This window comes from Plecotus auritus (genome assembly GCF_963455305.1).
Source record: "Plecotus auritus genome assembly, chromosome: X".
Classification (NCBI taxonomy): Eukaryota; Metazoa; Chordata; class Mammalia; order Chiroptera; family Vespertilionidae; genus Plecotus; species Plecotus auritus.
In genome coordinates, this window is record NC_137784.1 from 9,898,217 (window position 1) to 9,920,101 (window position 21,885).

Sequence of the window (21,885 nt, forward strand, 5' to 3'; positions counted from 1 at the left end):
GCCCAATAGATTTCTTCCTAGCCTGCAGGGTAGACTGATTCAAAATGTATTACTAGGCTGTCATGATAGACCAAGAAATTCTCAAGTCTGAACCTTTCATTAGTACATAGATAACCCCTTGAGAAGGTTGTCTTTTTAGATGGGAATTCCTTTTTTAATCAACTTTGATTTGAGAATGGCTTCTTAGTGTTATGAGGAAAGGAAAATATGTTGTTTTTTTCTTTCCTTTCAATTGTGCCTTTAACTTTAGAAATAAATTTCTGAAATCATGGAACTGTGGAAGACGTCAAGTTCTCCACGTGGACACCTGTACTTCATGTTAACCTGTTGATGTGCTCTGTACTAGCCCAAGTGTTATATATAAACCTATTAACTGCAGCAATGAAACCCAAGCAAACAGTAATCAATCTTTATTTCAGCAACTCCTAAGGATTCCAACAGTCTCAAAGCAAGACCAAGATCCAGGTAGTGTTTGTTTAATTTCTACTTGAATGCCCTTTGTGCCTGTCTCAGATTAGAAATATAAACCCCCGACCCAAAGCCCAACCCACAATCTCCTTTTCCTTTTGATTTGAAAGTTAGACTATGGGTGAGTTCACTGTCATGAGGGGCCTGACTGGAGCATGCAGTGCTGCTGGGAGACTCAGTTTCTGTGTTTGTTGGTGCTGGAAGACAGTAGCTGCTGCGCTCTGGTCACTTGATATGAAGTGGACTGTGTGATATGCCCCAGTTGGTGCAGGATGATAACGAGTAGGGGGAAGTAGCCTTGGAAAGAAGGAAATACAACTTAAAGGTAACTGACACTGAAATTTACTGTCATGATAAGGTGAACACCAAAAAGTAAGAAGTCTGGGGTCTAATCTAGAGTAGGGAAAGAAAATGCTTATGGTGACCTCAATGAGGTGTAAAGCTTCAGGTAAGCAGTACTTATGGTCTGTTTCATCCTGTATTAGAGCTTCTTCTCAGCTTCACTGTTTTTCAATCACTAGAGGCTAGCAAAAGAGGGAGGGAGAGCCAGGGAGGTAGAGCTGTGGCTGACAGGAGGCATCAGAAAGGAAGAGCAAGGACAAAACAGAAAGACTAATAGAACCAACAGGACATCAAAGAGAGAAGATGGTATTAGGAGCCCTCTTCGCCAGTAGACTGCAGTGTAAGATAGGACACTACATGTGTCTTTTCCAAGTTTTCCTTTGGCTCTTAGTGACTTTTTTTCTCATTTGGATACTAGACAGATCCCTAAAAAAGTGAATTTAAATCTGATCATATTTTGAAATACTGATGTTTAAGGAAATCTTGTTTTCTTATAAACCTTACCCCTTAGTGTATCTTTTATGTCTGGATTTTCCAAATGGGGGTTTTGTTTCCTTGTTTATAGAAGGAACAGATATAGATATATATATGTGTGTGTGTGTGTGTGTGTGTGTGTGTGTGTGTATGTGTATATATATATATATATATATATTCATATTTTTAAAAACAATAGATATACTAATTCATTTTGGTAGGAAAAAAGGCATAGGCATTATTTCTCTCTGTGGTTACCACATTAACTCATCCTTTTCTTTTTTAAAGGATGAATCTTTTATTTTTTAAATATATTTTTATTGATTTCAGAGGAGAGAGGGAGAGAGAGATAGAAACATAAATGATGAGAGAGACTCATTGATTGACTGCCCCTGCAGACCCCTTATTGGAGATGGAGTCTGCAATCTGGGTGTGTGCCCTGACCAGGAATTGAACCATAACCTCCTGGTTCATAGGTCAATGCTCAACCTCTGAACCACACTGGCGGACAAGATGAATGGATCTTTTGCATATTAGTCTGTAGGCTTTAGGATGTAGGAATAGTAACATTTATGTGCCCTTATAGTTGGAAAAACCTTTCAACTGCAGAAATATGCTTATATATTCTATGTTAACTGTAAATTGAACCTCACAGTTTTCACTTATGACTTCCTCTCTCTCCCAAAGTGAGTGAAATTACAAAATTTCATAGTTACATATTTGATTATTAATCTCACTGGCTAAATTTTAATATATTATTCTTTTAGGGATTAGTCTGCTGGTCTAATTTGGATGTTTTTATTTCACTACTCCTATTTGGGTCTTTACTGAGACCAAGAGAATAAAATCATCTTGATCCTCCTTTTTAGAATAATAGCGCTTTGTAGAAATATAAGGGAAAGAGGGAAAATGACCACTCGAATACTACTATATTAATAGTTTTTTATTCCCTGCACCTTTATATTCTAATTGGTTGCAATCACAGTTTTTCAGTATCACTTATTTGATATCCAGTTAACTTTCCATAACAAAATATAAATATACAGGTTATATATGGAAATAAAGTGGCATGAGATATGTGGTAAAGAGTGGTATGCTTAAGTGTGTGTGTGTGTGTACCACACACATTTTTTCTTTATTTAGTGAAAAATGTCACTAAAGCTATATTTGACGTTAGAAGTTCTTTTAATTTCCAGCTAGGGTCTCTAATTTCTTTTTTATTTTTAAAAATATTTTTATTGATTTCATAGAGGAAGAGAGGGAGAGATAGAAACATCAATGATGAGAGAGAATCATTGATTGACTGCCTCCTGCATATTCTCCACTGGGGATCGAGCCCACAACCTGGGAACGTGCCCTTGATCAGAATCGAACCCGGGACCCTTTAGTCCACAGGCCAACACTCTATCCACTGAGCCAAACCAGCCAGGGCTCTAATTTCCTTTTTAAATCAAGAGTTCCCATTTGAAAACTTTGTCGTCCTTTCAGATAAATTCCATTTTATTCTGGTTGAAAGTATTAGAGCATTCTTCCTGATACTTTCTGCATGCCTTTGCCTTGCCTGTCTTGCCAGTTGTGTGACAGGGACCATCCCAGAGCAGGTCACATGCCATTACGGTGGCTTTATTAAAGATCAGAACATTGTATGGCAAAGAGAAACCTTGAGGAACTCATTCAGGAAAACAAAAACTTGCTATGTGAAAACCAGCTTTATGAAGAACTGAAGTTACCTAATAAAAATGGATAGATTCTAATTTCATAAGTGACACTCTAATAGCTAAACACCAAGAACAGTTTTCTGAGGTTAATTTGTCCCTAGGACATATTATTGACTCAAAGGTCATTTTCTTTTTTGACATAACGTCAGCTGAGAAGCTGAATAGAACTATTGTACGTACACATTCACCTCTTAGAAAATCATATTGGGAACTCATCCACAAACCTATTCCTAAGCAATAGACTAATGTATCGAGTGGAAATTATAAAGTAAGTAGTCTCTAATAGTCTAGCTGCTATCACCAAAAGATTTCTTCCCTGGCTCATAGGCAATATCAGAACATTTTTTAAAAATATATATGTTATTGATTTTTTACAGAGAGGAAGGGAGAGGGATAGAGAGTTAGAAACATCGATGAGAGAGAAACATCCATCAGCTGCCTCCTGCACTCCCCATACTGGGGATGTGCCCGCAACCAAGGTACATGCCCTTGACGGGAATCGAACCTGGGACCCTTGAGTCCGCAGGCTGATGCTCTATCCACTGAGCCAAACCAGCTAGGGCTAATATCAGAACATTTTTGAAATGGAATTTGGAAACAGATAGGGACTAGAGTTTAAATTGAACCTATGCAACTTTCTAGCTGTGTGAACTTTGGCAAATTATTTAGCTCATTTTTCTTTAAATGTCATTCTTGACATTACGATCTCAGAAGTTGCCTAGGTAGCTATAGCCTTGTCACAAATTGAGGGAGTAAGGGAAGAGGAGGCTTTTGCTTTGTAAGTTTCCCCAAACCCATATTTCTCATGGTAAGACAAACTAGACCCCTTGACCTGATTGGTGTGTATTTTCCTTTCCTGAATTTCATTTGTGGCATTTTCCCTTGAACATTTGATTCTTACTCTCAGCTTGTCTGTCCCTGTCATCACCTTTTCATGTAAACAGGAGAAAGGCTCTGCACTCAATAGCATGAAGCCCTTCTACTAAAATAGGGAAGTACCTAAGCAGAAGGGTTTTCATGCTATTCTTATTAATAATTCCAGTAGAAACAGACTTTAATGTACAGAAGGTTTTTCTTTTCAGTAAATTGTGGTTTAAGATATAATAGGAGTAAAGAGGTTTAAAGATTCTGATTCACGATTGGGGGTTGGGCACTGTGGCAGATAGGGCATCCAGGGGACAGTAGAATTCATGGTTGCTTTGGGAGCTTTTCAGTCCTTTGCAGTCATTTTGACTTTTGTGAGTATTTTCCATTTCAACCCAACTTCAGAGAGTAAAGCTTTGCTGCCTCCTTTCTGACTTTCCCTTATTTTGCTGCAGATCTTACTCTAGCACCTCCATAGAAGAGGCCATGAAAAGGGGCGAGGACCCTCCCACCCCGCCACCGCGGCCACAGAAAACCCATTCCAGAGCCTCCTCCTTGGATCTGAATAAAGTCTTCCAGCCCAGTGTGCCAGGTGAAGTTCCCCTCTGCACCCCAGCCCTTCCCTTTCCTGTTAGAGTCAGTGGATGGGTGTCTGCCACAGAGGCCTTTGTGAGCCCAGAGAACGAGCAGACCTGGCTGTCTCCCATCCCAGGAAAGTCTACACTTACTATGAGATTCTTGGGAGGGAAAGCAGTTCTAGGCAGATAGATATCACATGTGTCTGGAGCCTTGCCCACACTTGCTCTGGACCAAGAATTAGGAAATTCTGTACCAAGAGGATAAAAAATGCTTCACTCAGACAGCCCACTGAGTGTGTGGCTGGGGTCTTGTTATCTGCATCCTGGTAATTTGTATACAAGATTGTTGTCTGTCATTTCCTGTTCTTCTATGAAAGATCTGGGTGAGCAGTGCCTGGCCAGAATGCTTTGCATTTTATTCCTGTGGCGAAGATCCTGTGTCCTGTTGGGTTTAATCTTTCTAAGTCTGACTGATGGTTAGGTGGTAGGTGGTGGGGTCTAGGGTAAGGGCTCCTTCAGGTGGGATGCTCTTGGACTTCTGGGGCTGTGACTTTCTTGAGCCAGCTGCTGTAGAGCTGGGCTGGAGTGTGGGTAGTGTCAGAGGGGCCTGACTGCTCCCCTGGCTCCCTGTGAAGTAGAAGACTAGGGGACCTATGGAAGAGAAGACAAGAATCATGCTTTTGCTTTGCTGAAGGTATTAGGATACAGCGCCATCCCAAGTGTTACTTTCGGAGCAGCAAGGGCCTTTCCACTGACTAATGTAGGCAAGCTATAAATACACTGATTTCCTGGACCTTTTTATACCTATGTGCATTTTAAATCAAGCCAACCTCATATGCTAATGATTTGCAGATTATTATCTTTTCTACTAAAGCAAGAAAAGACTCCTTGGCTCACACATTAGCATGACCTCTGTGTCCCAGCAGAGCTCAGCATGTTTTATTTATTCTAATAAAGTACTCTCTTCACAGTAAAGTTATAGAATGTTTTTTAATATACTAGAATCTGGAGCTCTCTCTCTGAAATTTGATTCTCTGCCATGAGTTCATCAGATAAAAATTTGCCTTGAATTTCCCCCCATACTTTGATCCAAATTCTGGCATAATTTCATAGTAACTAGTATCTGGGGTGGGAGTAGCCATGGATGATGATGCTATAAAAATTTTACATGACTGGTGGATTATGACCTAGGAGATTTTTCTGTGGATGCAAGAAGATTAAAACAGTCTGGGCAGCTGTCTCAATATGTTTTCTTTGCAAAGAGAGAGGCTAGAAACACAAGCATCTCACAGCCAGCTATTTGGAGAATGGATGTGCTGTGGCTTTTATGACATTGCATCCTAGAGAGGAAGATACAAGACTGGACTCAGAGTCTTGCTCAGCTGCTTATTAACTATATGATTTTCATCAACTGGTTTAATCTTTCTGCATCTCGGATTCCTAATCTATAAAATAGGGCCAATATCCAGAGAATTGGAGGGTTTGAGTGAGATAATCTATCTATATATATAAAAGCCTAAGTGACCATTATGACCAGAACGACAGGTTGACCAGTCACTATGATGTGCACTGACCACCAAGGGGCAGATGCTCAATGCAGGAGCTGCCCCCTGGTGGTCAGTGCACTCCCACAACCAACCTCCAGTGGTCCCTCCCCCTGGCCGGCCGCAGTCCCTCTCCCCCAGCTGGCCTGATCGCTGGCCAGGCCTAGGGACCCCACCCATGCACGAATTCGTGCTCTGGGCCTCTAGTAAATATATAATCCAAATAGCAACATTTTTGGCCCATAGACACTCATTCCTGGAGCAGAATGATGAGGGAAGGGAGTCTGAGGAGGATGAAGCCCTCTGACTTCCTTGACATCCCCCCCCAGTGTGACAGTTCTGTGATTTGTCCCCCAATTGTGTGCTGTAGTACTCCATTAATAACACACCTTTCCTTGACTTTCTTCCCTCCTGCCTTGTGTCACTTTCCCCACATCAAATAAAATACCTGTTCCTAAGTCCCCATCTTAGGGGTTGCTTTTGGGAGAATCTGAATTAAGACAGCTTCTTTAAAAAAATACATTTTTATTGATTTCAGAGAGGAAGGAAAAGGGAGAGAGAGATAGAAACATAAATGATAAGAGAGAATCATTGATCGGCTGCCTCCTGCATGCCCCACACTGGGGATCAAGCCCACAACCCGGGTATGTGCCCTCACTGGGAATTGAACCATGACCTCCTGTTTCATAGGTTAACACTCAACCACTGAGCCATGCCGGCTGGGCTCGAGTACAGATATTTTACCTCCTTGGTTAAGTTTATTCCTAAGTATCTTAATGTTCATGTTGCAATGGTAAATGGTATTGTTTTTCTTAGTTTCTTTTTCTGAGAGTTAATTATTGGTGTATAAAAGTGCCATTCTGGGAGTTAATTTTGTATCCTGCTACATTGCCAAATTCATTTATTAAATCTCATAATTTTTTAGTGGAGTCTTTATGTGCAATAGCATGTCATCTGTGAATAATGACAGTTTTATTTTCTCCTTTCCAATTTGGATGCCTTTTATCTCTTCTTGTCTGGTTGCTGTGGCTAGGACTTCCAGTACTATGTTGAATAAGTGGTGAAAGCAGACATCCCTGTCTTGTTCCTATTCTTAGGGGAAATGGTTTTAGTTTTTGCCCATTGAGTATGATGTTGGCTGTAGGTTTGTCATATGTGGCCTTTGTTATGTTGAGGTCTGATCCCTCTATTCCCACTTTGCTGAGAATCTTTATCAAAAACATTTTAATGAGCAGTTTAAATTGATCACATGAAGAAGAGCGCAGTGTGAAAAACAGGTGATACCATTGCATTTACTTAATTTGTTTCCATGCTGGTTAATTCTCATAGGAAACTACAAAGATCTAAGTTACGTAGAATTTTAGTGTATTGCATTTTGCTAGAAATTACTTACTAAAATCCTGACAAACTAGGAAAGCATGAAGTAGACTATAAACCTATCAAAATAGTGCACCCAGTGAGAACCATGATGCCCATGTAGTAACCCCTCAGCTACACTTGTCTTTATATGTCACTTTTGATCAACTGGGTCACGCTATGTTGCTGTGCTATATCCTGAACTTCCCAATTATCCATCTTTCTGTTTCATAATAGAGAGCTGCATAATTTCTTTTCATGTCTGTGTGATATGGATGTACCAGAAATGATGGTGCGTGGATGAAGAGTTTTCTCTCACCCTGTTTCCTCATTGTCTCTTTCCTACACTTTTCTCTCATGCTCACACACTACTCCTTTGTGTGTGCTCTCCTTGCTCCTTTCTCACAGAGCCCGTTGCCTCTCTCTTTCTCCTTTTCATCTTCTCTGTGCTCATTCCTGCTCCTTGTCTTTCCTCCCCCTTCCCTTTTCCTCTGTTTCTCTCTCTTCTCTCTTTCCTCCTCCTTTCCCCCCTTTACAGTCATGAGCCTATCTTTTTCAGGCTCCTCCACCAAACTCACTTTGCCCTCTGATCATAAACAAGGCAGATATTTTTAAGGACTTTGTATCCATATCTTTGTTTCCCCATCTATTTCTTTTCTTGGGCTGAATCCTACAAGTTGGAGTTGCTGGGACAAAGGCCATAGACGTTTCAAATATAGATATATGTTGCTAAACTGAGCTGTAGGAAACTTGGACCTATCAACTTACCGCACTGCTAACATTGTCTGTTTCCTTACACACCCTTGCCAACACTGGTTAACGTTCATCTTCTTTATTGTTACCAATATGATGGGCAAATGTTTGCATTTCCTTGATTCCTAGTGAGACTGAACATCTCTTCATATAATTATTGGCTGTTAATATTCTTCTTTTTGTGAATTGCCTGCTCAGAAGGCTCATTCAGCTTCTGTTGCTACATCTTTTTGCCTAACTACAGGGACCACTTGTCTCCTCTTTGTTTTTCTGATGAGGTTCTGGACCTGTCTTCTCTGAAGCACTTGGGAATGTGAGGGTGGCCACAGGGAAGCTAACTTAACCTGCTACTTCACTAGGTCCATGTCCTTCCAGCCCCCAGAATCCCATTTTTCTACCAACTTTATCACTTAAGACAGACTCTACAGTAGGAGAGAAGGAAAGGTAAAGGTAAGGGATAGAGAATGTACAATGAAACAAGATGTGGGCCTGAGTTGAAAGGGAGAGATAAAATGAAGCTGATGTTTTGAAAAATGAGAATCACAGGATTGTGAAAAACAGTGAATGAGGCTCAGTTGCTGTGTCAGAGTGGCCTAAAGTGGAGTGATAGTGTGCAGAAGAAATAGGATGGATGGAAGATACCAAGAAGCAAGAATGAAAGAGGGAAATGAAGAAAAAGGTAAGATGGGTTACATGGAGTGATGATGTTTATATAGAGGGAGATGGAAATAGATCAAAGCGAGGTGAACCCACAGACTTGGTGTAGTATTCAGAAAGGATTTAAGAAAATAGCTTAGAAGTAGGTAGCTTTAATGCCTTCAAATTTATGAAGCTCAATAACAGTCTATGGGGAAGATTAACAACTAGCTGATTTAGAATGTAAATGTGTAAAAATGAACAAGGTCAACTTTGGCAGTGTGGGACAATTAGTTTTAACTTTGATTTCTTTAAAGAGAATGTGAACATAATGATTTACCGGAGTCTAGACTATCCCAGGACTCTATATAGGTCGGTGCTGGCATTACACGTAAAGCTTGTGTTTTCCCAGGGAGAAGTTGATATAATATGATCACTGCATGTAAGAGGGGATCACCTTTGTTTCAATAAAATATGTTTTTATTGATTTCAGAGAGGAAGGGAGTGGGAGAGAAAGAAACATTAATGATCAGAATCATTGGTGGGTTGCCTCCTGCATGCGATCGAGCCCGCAGCCCGGGCATGTGCCCTGACTGGGAATCGAACCCGTGACCTCCTGGTACATAGGTCAACACTCAACCACTGAGCCACACCGGCTGGGTCATGTACAAGTTTTGTGTAAACAGTTTTTCTTTCTCTTGGGTATATACATGGGGTTGGAATTTCTGGGTCATATGGTAGGTAACACGATGTTTGACGTTTTGAGGAACTACTGAACTCTTTTCTAAAGCAGCTGCACCAATTTGCCATCTCATTATCAATGTATGAGGATTACCTTTTTTCATATCCTTGAAACACTTGTTATTGCCTGTCCTTTTTATTTTCGCCATATTAGTAAGTATAAAGTGGTATCTTATCATGATTTTGATTTGCAATTTCTAATGACTACTGATGTTGAACATCTTTTCATGTGCTTATTGGCTATGTATATGTTATCTTTGGAGAGATGTCTATTCAAAATCTATGCCCATTCTATTTTTTTAAATCATCAATCTATATTTTTCCCATTGATTATTTTTTAGAGAGAGTAGAGGGGCGAGAGGAGATGGGGAAGAGAGAAACATTGATGTGAGAAAGACATATCGATTGGTTGCTTCCCTTACACTCCCCAACAAGGGCCAGGGATCAAGCCTGCAATGGAGGTACATGCCCTTGACCTGCAATGGAGGTACATGCCCTTTGGTCTGCAGGCCGGCGCTCTAACTACGAGCAACTGGTCAGGGCTATGCCCATTCTTAAATTGCATTATTTGCCTTTTAATTGTTGAATTGTAAGGGTTCTTTATACATTCTAGACACAAGTCCCTTTTCAGATATACGATTTACAAATATTTTCTCTCATGTTGTGGGTTGTCCATTCAACCTTTTTGATGGTGTTCTTTGAAGTACAAATGTTTTTAAATTTTTTTAAAAAATACGTTTTTATTGTTTTAGACAGAGAGGAAGGGAGAAGGATAGAGAGATAGAAACGTAATTGATGGGCTGCCTCCTGCACACTCTTATTGGGGATCAAGCCCACAACTCTAGGCACGTGCTCTTACTGAGAACTGAACCAGTGACCTCTTGGTTCATGGGTCAGTGCTCAACCACTAAGCCGTACCAGCTGGGCTTAATTTTGATGAAGTTCAGTTTATCCTTTTGGCTACCACTTGCAGTTATTTGTCTTTGAATGGCCAACCAATGCCTTCTAGCTTTCTAGACCTGAATCCTTGCTTTCAGGCCTGATCTTGTTTGTGGTAGGGTTCTATTATTAGATGTAACACTCAGAATTCATAGTGACAGAGCATCAGGTTTCCTTTGAGCTTCTCAGTATTTAATAAATAAAAGGTGTTGGCTGCAGTATAGTGTTATTTTGTCATGAGATTTGAAGTCTAAAAGTTCATTTTGAGCATAGAGAAGTATATATGGGCTGTTGGGCTAGATGAAAATTTTCAGAGATAAAAGTACAGTCCAGGTATTTGCAAACTTGTCTGTGCCACTATCCAGCATGCTCATCAAGATATATACCAGCCTCAGTCTTTGGAAGGTGTGGTTGCAGTGTGCAGTCTGTTCTTGGCTTCTTTTTTCCTTTTCCTGTTTCTTTCTCTACTTATGGCCCTCCCCTCAATAAGTTATGTGAAAGTGTCTATACTAGAACAGTGCTGTGATTTATGCCTCTAAATGTCAAAAGCCTAGAGAAGTTTTCAAAGGCTTGCCAAGGTGAGAGTACAGCCAATCCGGCTATTGGGCAGAGTGCATGCTCTTTTATATCCACCCTCCAGATTTACAGCTGTCCCTGGCTGGCTGAGTCCTCTGACAAGGGCCTGTGGGGAGGAACAGGACTTGAATCTCTGGAGGGTGTAGTGGGAAATGTTAGTATAACCTTTAACTTAAAAATGCTTATAAAACTCATTTGAATGATAGACAAATACTTTCGTGTGTGTAAAATCAAAACATTACAGGACTGTCCCTAACGTTATCCCTACCAAGCCCAGCGTCCTCCCCAGAGAATGTATTCCTCAGACATTTTCTAGTGCATTTACAAATGTAGAGATGTACCTGTGACGTCAATTTTATGTTTTTTTATCTTTAAAATAATTGGAATCACATTGTGCATGTTTTCCCTAGTTGTTTTTTTTTTTAAATTTCACCCAATAATATGTATTTATGGATTTTAGAGTAGAAGGGAGAGGGAGGGAGCGGGGGAGAGAAAGAGAGAAACATCTGTGTGAGAAACATTGATCAGTTGACTTCCACATGTACCCCAACCGAGGTTTGAACCTACAACCTGGCTATGTGCCCTGACTGGGAATCGAACCCATGACCCGGTGCACGGATGACACTCCAACCAACTGAGCCACACTGGTCAGGGCCCCTCCATGCTTTTTCATAGTACATTATTTCTTGGAGATAATGTCCATGTCAGTACTGATAATTTTATAATTCTTTTATATGTATTTTATATACTTGCTACTCTGTTAAAAACTGTATTATGGAAAAGTTCAAATATATATAAAAGAAAAACCCCATCCACATATTATTTTGAAGCAAATTCCAGATATTATAATTTCATACATAATTTATATGTATCTCTAATGCAGGGACAGGGAACATTTTTTCTGCCAAGGGCCATTGGGATATTTATAACATCATTCTCGGGCCATAGAAAATTATCAACTTAAAAATTAGCCTGCTATATTTGGTCCAACATTTAATTAACTCACCCCTAATGCCTTGTCAGGGCCAGACCGAATGATTTCAAGGGCCTTATAGGGCCTGTGGGCTGGGCGTTCCCCACTCCTGCTCTAATGGATAAGGCCTTTGAAAAAATTTAGCTACTAAGCCTTTATTATATGTAAAAAATTAACAATAATCCCTTTACATCATCTAATATCTAACCAATGTTCAGATTCCCTGAATTGTCTCAAGTATGTCTTTCTATAGTGGCCTATTCAAATGAGTATCCAAACAAGGGCTATATGCACATCGTGTTTGTCTTGACATCTATTAACTTTCTTTTAATAGATAGGGTCCTCCTTCATTCTCCCCTTTTAATACTCATTCATTCATTTATCCATAGGAAAATTATCCACCCTGTAGACATTTCCACGTTCTGTATTTGGCTGGTTGTCTGTTCTTCCATCTCCTGTAATTCCTATAAACTGGTAGGTAGGTCTAGGCTTGATTAGAATCAGATTCTATTTTTGGCAAGAATACTTCATAGTGATGCTGTGTACTTCCTACTGCATCCTATTAGGAGATCCCTGATGTCTGATGCTGCTGTTTTTGTGATGTTTGCTTGATCAGTGTATTCACGTAGTATTAGGCTGACTAATCCATTATGATGATGATCCCCAGCAGCCTTTCAAATAATGGTTTTTAGTTAAGTATTGATCCTTGCCTACATCCAGCAGAATGTTAGTAAATGTTTAACAACTGGCCATTTGCCAATTTTTATGGTATAAACACTCCTGTCATGGCCAATTTCACTCTTACTGATGTGTCGCTGAATGTGGGGTTGGAACAGATGTGCACAGTTGGCTCTCACAAGCTGGTTTGAATTGTTTCCAGCAAACCACAGCTTAGATCCATTACTTCATTGGTAGTTGCAAAATGGTGATACTCTATTTTATTACCTTTACCTTTATTAATTTGGACCATGGTTTATTTAACCATTTTTCTTGTTGTTGGACATTTCACTTATGACTATTATAAAACTTGTGAGCTGAAGAATACCATAAAACAATATAATTCTCAATACATCACCACATTCCTTATATGCATTTGAGTTTATAGAATCATATGAAAACTGAAATAGACTTCAGTAATGATGACCAGGAAAAATGTCTTATTCATTTAACCAATATTTACTGAGTATGTACTGTGTGCTTGCTGCTGTGGAGAATTCTAAGAGGAATATGGATATGACCCCACATTCTGCCAATCAGTATTACAGTTAACTTGTGAGAAGAGTGCTGAAGTCTGGGTGGTTTCTAACTAGGACGAGCTGTGGATGTGTTGGTGGGGAGGGTACACAAGCTGTTGAGTTAACATTTGAAGGATGAATACGATTTTTCGAGTCAGATTTTGTTGATTCTTCTTTAATATCTGCTCTGGTTCACTTCTTATTATCAGCTGCCTGGGAGGCTACTATAGTAATTTTTAATCTGGCTTGCTTGCTTTGTTCTTTCCTTCATTGAGTAATAGGATTAATTTTCTTAAGCACAACTGTGATGTCACCTCTCTACTCAAAACCCTTCCTTTATGTGAATACCAAATATCTTTGTCTTGAAAACTGGACCTGAAGCCACGAGAATACATGAGTTCAGTAAGGGACATAGTACCATGGTCTGGCATGCCCAGGGAGGAGTATATTCTAGGAATAAGTGGAGACCAGAAGTCTAAAAAGTCTGCTGACTGGGCAAAAAAAAAAATGGAGAGTAGGGGAGGAGATTGTAAACTGTGTCCTTAGGAAGTCTTAGAACAGTTTTTTTTTGCAGTGATAGGGTTAATCCAGGTTGCAAAAGGTTGTGGAGTGATTGAGAAACTGATGTGGTGTAGTTGTCATCACAAACTCATTTTGAAATGCTTAAGGCTTAGAAGTTTGTCTGACTATATGTCACATTTAAAAACTTCATGATAGAAAAGAGACAGTTTCAAGATAGTAGAATCTTTTTCCAGGTTGCCTGCCTTCCTTCCCTTCAAAGCGCGCGCGCGTGCATCCACACACACACACACACACACACAGCGCTAGTGATTTTAACCAAACTAAAGAGTTTAATAATAAAATTGATCAGGAGAAATGCACTGATGTAAATGTAATATGAGAAATGAAATTTGACTTCTATAAGATTAAATCTCATGTGTTTTTTGATGATTAACTCTGTGCATGTCTCTCCATCTGGGATCTAGTAAACCCTTATCACATATCCCATGGTGCACGATGAAGGAGTTATTGATAAACACTGGCAAATAAATTAAAGAATCATAGAGTGTCAATGTTGAAAGAGAATTTAAATATCATCTCGGTCAATTCTCACATATTACAGGCAAGGAGATTGAGATCCAGTGAAATGTAACTTGCTTTGTTCTCCTTCAGAATCCTGTGAAGATGGGAAATCTTTGTTCAAATCTTTGTTGCAGCAGATTTGGTATCAGAGAAAGCAATCTGTATTAATTTAATTTGAGGCGCACACCTTATTTTTTTTCTATAGGTAATAACACTAATATATAAACTTAAAAGCTATATTGAAGAATAAATATGGTGCCCTCTTTATGCAAGAAATTAATATTGTTTTCCTGTGTTCTCTACCACGTGATTTACAACATTGGGCAGATTTCCCTGAGATACTTTAGGGAGACAGGAAAGAAAGTCTTGTCTTCATTAATACTTAGATTTTTATTTAATGATAAGAATTATTATAAAATTTATATGTAATATATATACATAGTATATATTATATATAAAAGGGATAGTGTATTGAATCCCTGGCTTCAACAATGATCAATTATGGCCCATCTTGTTTATTAATCTGTATTCTCCCTCCCATAAAATTAATTATATTTTGTTCTACCCTTAGCTTTTTAAAAAGTATATTATTGATTTTAGAGAGGAAGGGAAAGGGAAAGAGAGAGAGAAACATCAATGATGAGAGAGAACCCCCGCCCCTACTGGGGATTGAGCCTGTGCCCTGGACATGTTCCCTGACTGGGAATCAAACTGTGATCTGGTTCATAGGTTGATGCTCAACCACTGAGCCATGCTGGCCGGGCTCTGCCCTTAGCTTAAAAAAAATTGAGATATAATTTGCAGACCATAAAGTTCATCCATTTTAAGTGTACAATTTAGTGATTTTTAGTAAATTTATCAAATTGTGCTAGTCACCATAATCCAGTTTTAGAACATATTCAGCACCCCAGTCATACCCCTTATGTCTGTTAACAGTTAATCCCATACCAGCACCAGGCAACTACTAACCTACTTTCTGTTTCTATGGCTTTGCCTTTTATGGACATTTTATATAAACAATCATACAATTTGGGGCCTTTTGTGTCTGGCTTCCTTTATTTTGTATAATGGTTTTGAGGTTCATCCATGTTATAGCATGTATCAGTATTTAATTTATTTTTTTTTTCTTTTTTACCACCAGGAGTGTAGAACCTTCCAATTCATTTTGAGGGGCACAGTCACAGCCCCCAAAGGTGACAAGATCCACTTGCTGTTAGCACCTGTTTCAACTGTTAATTTCTTTTTATTGCTGAATAACGTTTATTGTATGGCTGTGCTACGTTTTGTCTATTCATTTTTCAGTTTGATGGACATTGGAGTTGTTTCTACTTTTTGCCCATTATGAATAATGCTGCCGTGAACATTTGAATACAAGTTTTGGTATACACATGTTTTAATTTCTCTTGGGTATACACGAAATGTAGGAGTACATTTCCTGGGTGTATGGTAAATTTTTGTTTAATCTTTTAAGAAACTACCAAACTTTTCCAAAGACTTTCTACCATTTTACATTCCTACCAGCAATCTATGATGATTGCTTGTTCTTTACATCTTCACCAATACCAATTATCCTTTTTATTGTAGCCATCCTAGTAGGTGTGGAGTGGTATTTTGTTGTGGTTTTGATTTACATTTCCCTGATGACTAATGATGTTGAGCATCTTCTCATGTGCTTATTAGTGATTCGTATAGCTTCTTTGGTGAAATATCTATTCAAATCATGTGCCCAGTTTTAATATTTTGTCTCATTGTTGAGTTGTATATTCTGGAATTTGTATATTTTGGTTATAAGTCCTACACCAGATATGTGATTTGCAAATACATTTTTCCAGTCTGTGACTTGTCTTTTCATTTTCTTTAATGGTGTCTTTTGAAGCACAAAAATATGAATTTTGATGAAGTGCAATTTATCAGTTTTTTCCTGTTTGGATCATGCTTTTGGCATCATATCTAAGCAATGTTTGCTTAACCTAAAGGTCTTGAAGACCTTCTCCTATTTTCTTCTAAAAGTATTATAATTTTACTCTTACATTCATGTCTCTAATCCATTTGATTTAATTCTTATATATAGTATGAGTTAAGAGTCTAAGTTCATCTCTTTGTATGTGGATATCCAGTTGTCTCAGCACTACTTGCTGAAAAATACTCTCCTTTCTGTACTGAATTGCATTGACACCTTTGTTGAACATCATTTGACTGTGAATAAAGGGTTTATTTCTACACTCCAGTCTATTCTATTGAACTGTATATCCTTATGCCAGTACTGCATTGAATGTTTTTTAAAGCAGGGGAGTAATATATAGTCTTGTCGATAGGCAATCACATGATTCAGAAGGCTAAATATGTGCTACACTGGCACATTTTTAGAGAGTGACTAGTGTCTTATTTATCTGAATTTGTGATGCAAGCATAATCAGAAGCATTTTTTTTTAGTTCCTTAAAGTTGCAGTACTTTCTTGCTTTGCAGCCTTCTGACATGCTTATTCCCTGGATGTAGAATAACTCCTGTCTACCTGCTTACCCCATCTCAGTTCCCTTTTTTGCTTTTTACTACTACCTGTCTCATAGGTTCAAAATGTTATATTGATTGCTGCCTGATCATAGTAGCCTTGTGACATTGGTGATGCCATTTTACTTCCCCAGGCCTTAATTTTCTCATTTGCAAAGTGAGAGAATTGAATTTGATATTATTACTTTTCCAGTCTCAGTCATTGATATTTTTCATGTTGAACATTTCCAAGGCATGTGTAAGCTCATCTGTTTCTGCTGGTGAAAAAAATTGTTCTTTTAACAGAGAATTGAATGAGCTTGTATTTTGGGGGTAGGTTGGGCATCACCAGAGGATCGCGGCAGGTATCACTGGAAAGGTAGTCCGGGCAAACATTTTATTGTGTACATAGGTGTATATGACAGATGAAACCATCACTGTGTAACTGGGTGATCAGGGGCGAGGTAGGCATAGGCTCGCACATGCTTTTGTGATTAGAAAGGAGAGAGAATGATTTCTGTTACAAAGAAATAGCCATTTTTATGAACTTGCCAAGAAGAGGAATGGTCCTTACTGATGAAATCCTTGAAGCTTTGCATATGGCTAACTCTCTATGTGATTGATACTTAAAAGTGTAGGTCCCACTGGCAGGCTCCTTTCAACATTTTCCATCCTTTAAGTGTTTTTTCCCCCCTTTGGCATTTGAATGCTTTTATTTTCTTCATAAAATATTCCGAGTTTGGGGGAATAGAGGCTCTTTTCCACAGCTGAAGTTATTCCAAGTTTCATTCCCCTGAAGAATCGGTTTTCTTTCCTTGAAGCTTTCAGTTGCCACATCTGCTGCTTTATTTCCACTCAGTAAGTTAGAACATGTTTTCATTTAGTCATTGATTTGGGGCTTTGTAAAAATCTGAAGGAAATTAGTAAATAGACAGTAATATCTATGAATAATATTTTGCCTGGAAATTTCTAAGTATAATGAAGTAAGAGGATAAAAATCTTTAGAGGTTAGAGTTTTGAATGATGATACCAAGAAACTGAGATTTAGCAGATCAGTTTCAGAAAATACACATCTTCTAACGGTGTTTTAATAAACACTGGAAATCATTACTGGGTTTTCTACATTTAGGATTAAATGGCAGTTTCTTTCATGAACTTTTTAATGTTTTTTTTTCAGGATTTGGGTATGTATTATTTTTTCCATGGTTGTACTTATAATATTGTGGATTTGACAAAGCCTTGCTGGTATCTGGTGTCCCATCTTATTAACTATAAGACATCATGAATAGACCTGCAATTGCTTCATGAGTATGATGGCTTTAATGTCTGCAGAAAAACGTTGTCCTCTCCTCTCTTCTTTCTTCTGTTACCTTCTGGGAAAGCAGTTACATTGTGATCTTTTGCATGTGTATACTAGATCAGTGGTTGGCAAAATGCGGCTCGCGAGCCGCGGTTTGCCGCTCTGTTGACTAATGAGTTTGCCGACCACTGGACTTAGACTAAATGTTACCGTGTAGTTAGAAGCTGTGAGGATTAGGCAATTGTGGCATATTGTGTGCAAAGAGGTAAAGGGTAGTATATGACAGTGGTCGGCAAACTCATTAGTCAACAGAGCGGCAAACCGTGGCTCGCGAGCCGCATGTGGCTCGCGAACCGCAGTTTGCTGATCACTGTACTAGATTATTCAGCCAAAGTATTTTTTCAATTTCATTTTTCATGAAGGTGTACTTTTTCTTTCTTCTTCTTCTTCTTTTCTTAAAAAAAACCATTGATTAGAGCATGCTGGATAAAATTTTTGAATATATCCCTAGCCTGGTGGCTTAGTTGTTGGAACATTGTCCCATACACCAAAAGGTGGCAGATTCGATCCCCAGTCAGAGCACATACCTGGGTTGTGGGTTCAATTCCCAGTAGGGGCATGTACAGTGGGCAACTGATTGATGTTTCCCCTTCACATAGATGTTTCTCTTTCTCTTTCTCTCTTTATCCCCCCTCCTCCTTCTCCCTCCTCCTGTCTCTGAAAAAAATCAATAAAAACATATTCTCCAGTGAGGATTAAAATAATTTCTTGAATCTAATTTAAGGTCATGAATGAACTAAAAATATTATAAGAGGAGATTTTTTACTGAATTCAATTCTCATTATTCACTCACTGTGTGAGTACTTATTAAACACAAGGCAGTGTGTTTTTGTGCTATGGGAAACAAAAAGATGAAGTAGATAAAAATTGGTAGAATAAAGCTAGATTAATATCTCCTACCACTAAAGGAAATGAACACAGAATACAAACACAAGGATGAGATTGTTCAGCAGCATCCAAACAAGGAAAGATGCCTGAGCTAATGACATTTTCACTTTGGGAACACCTGAGATTTGGGGCATGCTCTCGACTGCCTGTCTCCCTCCAGAAGCCATATATGTGAAACTCAAGATATCTTACTGATACTCCAAATCGGGAGTGAAGTGGAGTGAGTAGGTACTCTCAATTTTCCCTTCTCTCGACTGAGAGTCAGTGTACATGACTTCCGGAAAGAGAGGGGAAAAGCTGGAAAAGTGATATGCTGGAAGGGAAGGCCCAGGGCTCCATCCTGAACTGCGGGGACAAACTGAAGTCTGAGAAGTACTCCAAGGCCATTGGTATACCTCAAGACTTGGGAGAATACACTCTGCTATCGGATATTTTATGTTGATTGTTCTGATATTTCCTTCATATTTCAAGATAACGTATTGACATTTCAGTGTTAGTCATCATCTATTGTCTTCCCTCCCCTAGCACCTTTCCCCTCTTCCACTCTCCAAGTATAATTATATTATAATTTTGATTAGATTAATATTTATTGTTTTTATTATTATGGCTATGTAAGCCATTTGCTAAATTTTTTACTTTTCTTCCTTGCACAGATTTTTGTATGCCTTGGAGTGAATAATCAGCTTGTTTTCTTTTCAATGTACTTGCCCCTGAGTCAACTGTAGACTCAGTGTTCCAAAGTTCTTCTTATGAAATTCTGACACATCAGGTATTAGTTTCACCTTTTTGAGGAAATCTAAAGCAATTGTCTTCTATGCATGGTATATAGTTTTTCTCATGGTATCTCCGTACACTGTCCAAGGATTCCCTTCTTCTTTCTCCTATGTTGGATCTACTTTATCCTGTATCCATGTCATGCTCTTTCTTGATTTATTCTCTTGTTTTGGTAGAGAATATCCTTGAGTAGCTTTCTTGGAAAGGGTGCATGGAACTCAATTTGAGACCTTGAATGTCTAAAACTATACTTAATTGAACCATCATGAAGGCTGCTAGTTTGGGCATACAATTATTGTTGAAATAAGTTTTCTTCAGAATTTTAATGGCATTGTTCCAATGAATTCCAGCTTCCAGTGGTATATTAAGAAGTCTAAAACCGTATGGACTCCTGATCATTTGTATGAGGCTTGCCCTCCTTTACCACCCTCTGCTGGAAACTTGTGGAATCTTCTAACTCCAGTATTTTAAAATTTCATGAGGGATCTGTTTTTGTTTTGATTTGTTTTGTATGTTTTTCCCCATTGTCTTGGGTACTCAGTGGGCTCTTTTAATTTAGAAACTCATTCTTCATTTCTGGGAAAATTTCTTGAACTATTTAATTGATTTCTTTCTGCTATTTGCTCTATTTCTCTTTGTGGGACTTTTATTTGGATATTACTATACTTTCTATTTTATTTCCTCAGATTATCTTTGAACATTCTATTAAGCTTTTATTTTTGAATGTTAAAAGATATCTAATGAAGAAATTAAGTATGTTTGGCCACAGGATTAAGTCTGTAGTTAGGCTGGCTTTCAAGATCCCTACCATCTTGCCCTAGCCATTTTGGCTCAGTGAATAGAGCATCGGCCTGTTGACTCAAGGATCCCGGGTTCGATTCCAGTCAAGGGCACATGCCTGGGTTGCGGGCTCGATCCCCAGTAGGGGGCGTGCAGGAGGCAGTGAATCCATGATCCTCTCTCATCATTGATGTTTCTATCTCGCTCTCCCTTCCTCTCTGAAATCAATAAAAATATATTTTAGAAAAATCCCTAGCATCTTGATATTTTATAACTGTGCCTACACTTAGAATGTGGTTTAACTTTTCCCATAAACCTTCAGTTCTCTTTATACCTATCATCTCCTAAAGAAAATGTGTGGACTCCATTCGTTGCACTGCCTCAGAAGTGATCACATCTATTCATTTTGTGCATCCTAATGCCTAGCTCAGTGCCTCACACATACCAGTCACACACTGTTTTACGATTGATTGCACCTACCATGGGCAAGGTGATAGGAAAAAAAGATACAAAGACAACTCAGAAACATTCTTTGCATCAAGGATCAAATAAATTTCAATTAGACATATAAAGAACCTTTCTATTAAGCTTTCTCTTTCTGCTATTATGTTTTTAATTTCCAAATGCTCTTTTTTAATTTTTTGAATGTTCTTTTTCCAATAGCATCCCATTATTTCATCTTTACAAGTAGCATTTATCTCTCATTGAGACTTTCCCTGATGACTCTATTTAAAATTGCATTCCTAATTCCGACCCCGTTATCTGTAGAATATACATTTCATGAAGGTAGAGGTTTTTTCCTATTTTTTTCCCACTAGTATTTTACCAGAATCTCAAAGTGTCTAGCACATAGTAAATGTTTAAATATTTCTGGAATAAGCTGGATTATCTTTCTGATAGTATTAATAATATACATTTAAATTTTTCTCCTAGTATAGATCTAATCTGTTTTTTTTTTTGTGTGTGTGTGTGTGTTACCTTTTTATATTTTTACTAGAGGCCCGGTATAACCTCTCACAATCTAGGACCACTTGGGGGATGTCGGACATCCCTCTTGCAATCTAGGACCACTGGCTCCTAACTGCTGGCCTGCCTGCCTAATCGCCCCTAACCACTCTGCCTGCCTGCCTGATCACCCCTAACCCCTCTGCCTGCCTGTCTGATCACCCCTAACCACTCTGCCTGCCTGCCTGATTGCCCCTAACCACTCACCTACCTGCCTGACCATACCTAACCACCTCTGCATGCCTGCCAGATTGCCCCTAACCACTCACCTGCCTGTCTGATCACTCTTAACCACTCACCTGCCTGCCTG

General features: G+C 38.8%; 1 protein-coding gene across 7 annotated transcripts in view; it reads left to right on the forward strand.

Annotated features, from left to right (window-relative positions):
* The window catches only part of REPS2 (RALBP1 associated Eps domain containing 2), a 204,454-nt gene that overhangs the window by 126,969 nt on the left and 55,600 nt on the right, over positions 1-21,885 (forward strand). For 3 of the 7 annotated variants that reach the window (XM_080653923.1, XM_080653925.1, XM_080653924.1), the window contains exons 12-13: positions 420-465; positions 4,322-4,458. The exons of the other annotated variants lie outside the window; for them this stretch is intronic. In XM_080653923.1, the coding sequence (XP_080510049.1) occupies positions 420-465; positions 4,322-4,458 (183 nt within the window). The remainder of the gene's footprint in view (positions 1-419; positions 466-4,321; positions 4,459-21,885) is intronic. 7 annotated transcript variants of the gene reach the window in all.